At 35.2% G+C, this 6,501-nt stretch overlaps 1 protein-coding gene across 1 annotated transcript in view; it reads right to left on the minus strand.

The window, feature by feature from the left end:
- Window positions 1-4,050: 4,050 nt before the first annotated feature.
- Window positions 4,051-6,501, minus strand: part of LOC111087870 (zinc finger protein 19-like) — a 33,558-nt gene continuing 31,107 nt past the window's right edge. Inside the window, exon 3 of the mRNA XM_022396085.1 lies at window positions 4,051-4,135. Within this exon, the coding sequence (XP_022251793.1) occupies window positions 4,110-4,135 (26 nt within the window). The 3' untranslated portion in view covers window positions 4,051-4,109. The remainder of the gene's footprint in view (window positions 4,136-6,501) is intronic.

Below are 6,501 nucleotides of genomic sequence, written 5' to 3' on the forward strand. Positions count from 1 at the left end.
TTTGGCCTTTGTTATTCCCAAGCGTCATCTTATCGAAATTGACTACACACTTCCTCGGTAGTAAGTAGTCCAACCCTAATATGCATTGGTCTTCAATGTCAGCCAATATACTTTGAGTCTGCCCTTTATGCTCATGAGCTCAATAGTTACCCACACTGGTCCCCACAACCTTGCATAATGTCCTGTCACACCACAGAGCTTCTGTACGGCTTCTGGTACTCCTTTGTGATCTAGCACCTTGATACTCACAACGGCTTACTGAGATTCAGAATCTATGACAAAGTTGCACTTTTGGCGATCCAGCTTTCCTGTCACGTAAACTCTATGTATGCTTGGCATTTTACACTTAGCTGTTGGGACTTTCACGATGGGAGTTGGTAGGCGTCCATCAACAAGAACCACTACTGGTTTCCTTGAGGTTGACTTATTGGTAATATTATTCTTACACTGGCTCCTCATATGTCCTTGCTCACCACAGTTCCAACAACCTTTCTGGGTAGCAGCCTTTCCTGAAGTGGCATCTTCCTTGTGTTGAAGCTGCCAGCATTGAGCTCTCTTGTGCCCAGATTTATTAGAGTACCAGCAAAGTTCCTCAAACTTCTATGAAAGCTGCCCTTTTCTGGCCTTGCATCCTGATGACTCTATCAACCTTGTTACTTCTGTACTGGACATAATGTAAGATTCTAATTCAAGATATTTTAGACAAGTATGTTCTGTGTGTAATTGTTATAATATTTATTGTCAGTGTAATAAGTCCTAATGGAAAACCTCAATTGTGGACTGTCAAAGGCTTCTATAAACTGATCCCTCAGCAACAACTTGAGGACATCGGGTGGTGCAGTTGGATAGGCCTTGTGTGCCATGCTTTCCAAATCATGTGCCAGCTCTTGCAGGCTCTCCCCTTTAGCACGGACTCTGGTCCTGAACTTGGCCCTGTAGACTTCTGACTGGTTTTGGGTTCCGTACCTAAGTTACAGAGCCTCTACCAGTGCTCTATAGTTGTGTCTGTCGGCTGCTGACTACTGTCCAAGCATTTCCAGTGGCTGTCCCTTCAAGCTCGTTGCCAGGTACACTGCCTTCTGCTCCTCTGTCCATCCATTCATTTCTGCCAGAAGCTCAAATTGTGCTCTATATGCTTCCCATGGTGCCCTCCTATCGAAATTATGTGGCTTCCTTCGTACTAGAATACCCCTATTGCTGACACTCGTGTCTGGAAGGCGACTTCTGGCAGGACTGAAGATGTCTGCATTAGGGTTTAGCTGCGGAGTCTGGAAGGGGCTTCCCATTGCCTGGGGATTAGGTCCATGGCTAATATACCATCATTGTGTAAATCATCCTCCTAGAAACTCCAGCGCGCATGCTCCCACCGTCGCGTGACTTCCGCTGTCGTAACACTATCTTTGATCTGTTTTAGAGTGGTTGTACTCCACCAAAACTAACATAATTTATAGGGTTATAATAAATAGATTGTAGAGTTTTATTAGACATTATTTTCTATGCCATCTACTTTTATTTAGGTTACGACTGACTAATTTCTCTAATAGTAAAAATAACTTGACCTTTAAAACAGATAATGTTAATTCCCAGATGGCTCAAAATATTACTAAGCTTAAAGTGCTGAAAACAAACTGTTTATTACGACAGTCAATAGAAAAATGACTGAATAATATGATATTTCTAAAAATGATCTCATTTAGATAGAGTGCATTTAGATCTTTTAACATATGTATCTTGTTTTATATGCATCAATCTGTCTATATTTCTAATACCTTCTTGGGGGAATATTCATATCTGCAACTTTTTTCCAACATTTGTAGTTAAAATACTCTCTTTTTTGAAGCACATCGTTGGTTAGGTCGATTATGTTACTGTTCAGGATGGATTTTTCATGAATCACTAATTCTCCTCTATCATTTCATGTTAGATCCTCACTGGAACATATCAAGTCCAATGGAATTTTAGCTTTTTCTTTAAAATATATGAAGATTATATCTGTATTTTCATGTGTCGGCGATTCCATTTTAATTCTAATGTATTCCATAGCTTTCTTTGATAAATTTTGAAAAATCCTCCTTTCTGTATTAGCAAGTTTCTGTTTAACTGATGCTTTCTTGACAGCCAGCTTTTAATTAAAGACTTGCATAAAACATTTAAAGCACGTTTACTAAAACACACGATAAAATTTAGATAATAGTTGTCTTAGATAATACGTAGAGCAACTCTTGATTTTATTTAATTCTAAGTCTCGTGATGAAAGAGATTGTACATTCAACATTTAAAAATTATCAATATCCATATGTAAGGGTGTTGTAGTCTGGATGGATGTGTTGTTTGGTGTATACTGGAGAAGTTATTTCCATTAGATGAAAAATAATCAATATCCATATGTAAGGGTTTTACAGTCTGGATGGAAGTGTTGTTTGGTGTATACTGGAGAAGATAGTTCCATTAGATTAAAAATAATCAATATCCATATGTAAGGGTTTTACAGTCTGGATGGATGTGTTGTTTGGTGTATACTGGAGAAGTTAGTTACATTAGATAAAAAATAATCAATATCCGTATGTAAGGGTGTTGTAGTCTGGATGGATGTGTTGTTTGGTGTATACTGGAGAAGTTAGTTCCATTAGATGAAAAATAATCAATATCCACATGTAAGGGTTTTACAGTCTGGATGGATGTGTTGTTTGGTGTATACTGGAGAAGTTAGTTCCATTAGATGAAAAATAAACAATATCCGTATGTAAGGGTGTTGTAGTCTGGATGGATGTGTTGTTTGGTGTATACTGGAGAAGTTATATTGATTATTTTTCATCTAATGTAACTAACTTCTCCAGTATACACCAAACAACACATCCATCCACACTACAACACCCTTACATACGGATATTGATTATTTTTCATCTAATGGAACTAACTTCTCCAGTATACACCAAACAACACCCATATGTAAGGGTTTTACAGTCTGGATGGATGTGTTGTTTGGTGTATACTGGAGAAGTTAGTTCCATTAGATAGAAAATAATCAATATCCATATGTAAGGGTGTTACAGTCTGCATAGATGTGTTGTTTGGTGTGTACTGGAAAAGTTAGTTCCATTAGATGAAAAATAATCAATATCAAAATTGTTGAGAAGTTTAATTTCTCATTATTGATTAAATTGGAGGTAGGATCTATAATTTTACAACATCATTTCTCATCATCGTATCTTATACAATAAATAGCCAGCTCGTCTGTAAATTCACCAAGGTAACCCCCTAGTGGTGGATCATTAGATGTGTCTGAAATGTAAACAAAACTATCTGTATCATATAATCCGGATTAATACATGATATAATTACAGATCAGCATGATGTTGATTTGATCTTTCTGGGGCAGACACTCAAGTTTATGTTTCCAATGAAGAGCTATTACTTCTTAATTTATTAGTGTAACATCTGTTATAACCTTAGTATTACCATTCACTAAATAATAATACACTTTAACCGATATTACGTTCATAAGTTGTCCCCCAACATCCCCAAAAAGAGTTAAGACATAGTTTTGCAACTGACCTTTTCCTGGATTAAAGGCTATCTTTTTGTAGCCAGTTGCACCCCTTCATTTTTAGGTACTCTGTGACGTAATCTTGTTATGCTACACGGTGAGAGGGCCATCAAGAACTTTCCTTCTTTATATTAAGAAATGTATGATCATTAAAAAATCCCTGAACTTAACATGATAGAAGGAGATAAGTCTCGTATATTTTCATTACCTGGAAGCCAGACTCAACTGCTTTTTGCACTTCTTCGATGACCCAGGTACCGATGAAAGCTCTGTAGTCATCAAAATGGTTACATGGTGGTGATGATTTGGATTCCATGCATGACCCACATAAAGGAAAAGGCAATTTCCATAACTTCTAAAAAGTAAAACTGGATGACAGAATTTCTTCGGGCTAGGATCTTACATTTTGTGAGCCCAAAATAATTATCAAATTGAGAGAAATTTGTTGTTATAAATGTTCAACCAGATATATGTTTCTCCATGTCTACCTACTTTATTCCTTCCTTTTATATCATACAAAATGTTTTTCACGTCAACTCCCTCTTCATAGGAATCTTGTACATCAGGTGGAAAACAACTGTGTGATCCCTAAGGAAATTTATAAAGTGGGAATCATTAGATTTCATATTTTTTAATTCATGTTCCAAAATCGATATGATCTTGTACCCCCGAGTTTCGAGTTGTTGTCTTTCTAATGTACATTTTCTTTCAAACACATGGGTCTATTTAGAACCATATTCTGTGTATCACAATTATAACATGTATTGCACCCATGCATATTGTATTTTGCTCCTTACTGAAACTGTCTACTTCATAACTCAGATATTGATTCCCACCACCATTAAGTACAGTTGGATATGGACACCCTACGATTTCTGTAAGTAATCTAACCACCAGATACATACTTGGTTGTAGTTGTTGGATGTAAAGTATACGTGGTTAGGTATGAGAGCTATCGATCTTGGTGGTGTAAATTTGCTTCTGCACAACCTTGCAAACAGAAGCAATGCTACTGTATCTAAAGGGATAGATGTTGCAGGTTGTGAGAAACTCTTCTCTGAATTGAAGACAGTACCATTGAAGTCTATCTACGTTTGAATTTGAAATATCTAAAGAAAAAAAAGAAAGGATAATAAATATAACGTTCAATGAGAGATCAGTGAAAATTTAGGAGTCAACAATGATAGTGTTATTACATGTACATCTTTTCTTGAAAGTGAAAGATGTGCCCTTCCTCTCTGTTGGATATACAAGACTGTTCAGTGTAAGTGTTTTTATTTAACTAATTTTGTGAGTTCATATATAATGATTGTGTAGTTTTTCATAACAAGAGAGTTTAAAGTTAATTACTTTAAAGGCGATAGTTATGACAAATTTGGTTACATAACTTGGTAAAAGTCATACGTTGTGTTTGTAATTGTATTGTTTTCTAAGCTTTACTAATATTGTTAACTTCATGTTACTCGAACCTTCGCTTTTTTCCTCGTTACCTTGAATGAGTATTTTTATATTATAGCTGTTCACATCCCTTACAGAAAGTTCGGCGTGCGAGTGATTAGAGTTAACAGGTGATATTTTAAAGTGAGTTTCAGAGTTCAATAAAGATAAGCAAAATAATTTGTCTTGTCAAAGGGTGTTCTAAAGTAACTGAACTCGCCTGTGAGGACTTTGTCGAAAAGGAGACAATCATTTGAAGTTTAAGAAAAACTGTGATAACTCACAGTGTAGTGTAAGTGAATTATTAACTGATACTACTGCGATAAGAGTAGAGGAAATAGTTCATTTGTCAATTGCCTTCTAAAGTAAATGAATCAGCCTAAGTGGAGTTTTGAGCAGAAAAGATAATTATTTAGAGTCACTGTGATATATATGGTGTAAATAATTTTTGTACATGCGTTTAATTTGTTTTGAAGATATTATTTTAAAACAAATGGAGTGTGTACTGTCCGTTTATTGTCGAGTTTATTATCAACAACTCACAGACACATACTGCAAAAGAATCCTCAGTCCACACTTATATCGTTGCTGACATTGTCAATCCAGGATTTTTCGTCTTATGGTGCAGAAATGGTATCAGGAGAGTAAAAACTGACGTCCGGTATACCTATTCAATACTTTTACTTTGATTCTACATTGAAAAGACGCGGGAAAGTTCCCTTTCTATAGGTCTTCTAAACCAAACGTTTTCAGAAACGAGGATAGAGCCAAGGGCATGAAATTATAACTGTCGATGATTCTAATTTTCAGACATTTGATGGTGATGACTTATAAATCAAAATGATGATCGTGGTATAACTCTTTCAATACGGGGTCAGACAATGTGACGACCTCGTAACCATTTTGTGCTTGTTATACTTTTTATGCTATAACTTTTAAATTAGAAAGCGAACGTTAAGGAAATTTGGCAGATTATCAGAAAACATTACAATACTTTCATACGAATAATATCAGTAAGTTATAAGGTTTGTAAAGCAATGTTTCTCTCGTGCCTTTTTTTTTTTTCCTTTTCCCATCTATCATTAAAAGAAAATTTTGACATTTCATATGCGAAATCTTTCGAATGTCCAGATAGTTAGTTATCAAACGTTTCTTTAGAAAAAAAACTTTATGTTTTATCTGTAATTTTCATTAATTACTCTCTGTACAGGTTCGGTAAATTTAAATTTAAACCATAAAAAATAGGATATAAATATAAATTATAAATATGCACTACCGGCACTTTTGTTTAAATTTTTTAAAATTATAATTGATAATTAAAAACAACGTTTTATATTTACACAATAAAAACTTGATTGAAGCAGTACGGCTCCCATTTTAAAATAGCAATATCACTCTACACGTACATGTTTCGACGTGATCTACATCATCCTCAGGAGTAACTTACAAGACTATTACAAGTGGATGACGTAGATCACGTCGAAACATGTACGTGTAGAGTGATATTGCTATTTTAA

This window comes from Limulus polyphemus, unplaced genomic scaffold (genome assembly GCF_000517525.1).
Source record: "Limulus polyphemus unplaced genomic scaffold, Limulus_polyphemus-2.1.2 Scaffold2774, whole genome shotgun sequence".
NCBI lineage: Eukaryota > Metazoa > Arthropoda > Merostomata > Xiphosura > Limulidae > Limulus > Limulus polyphemus.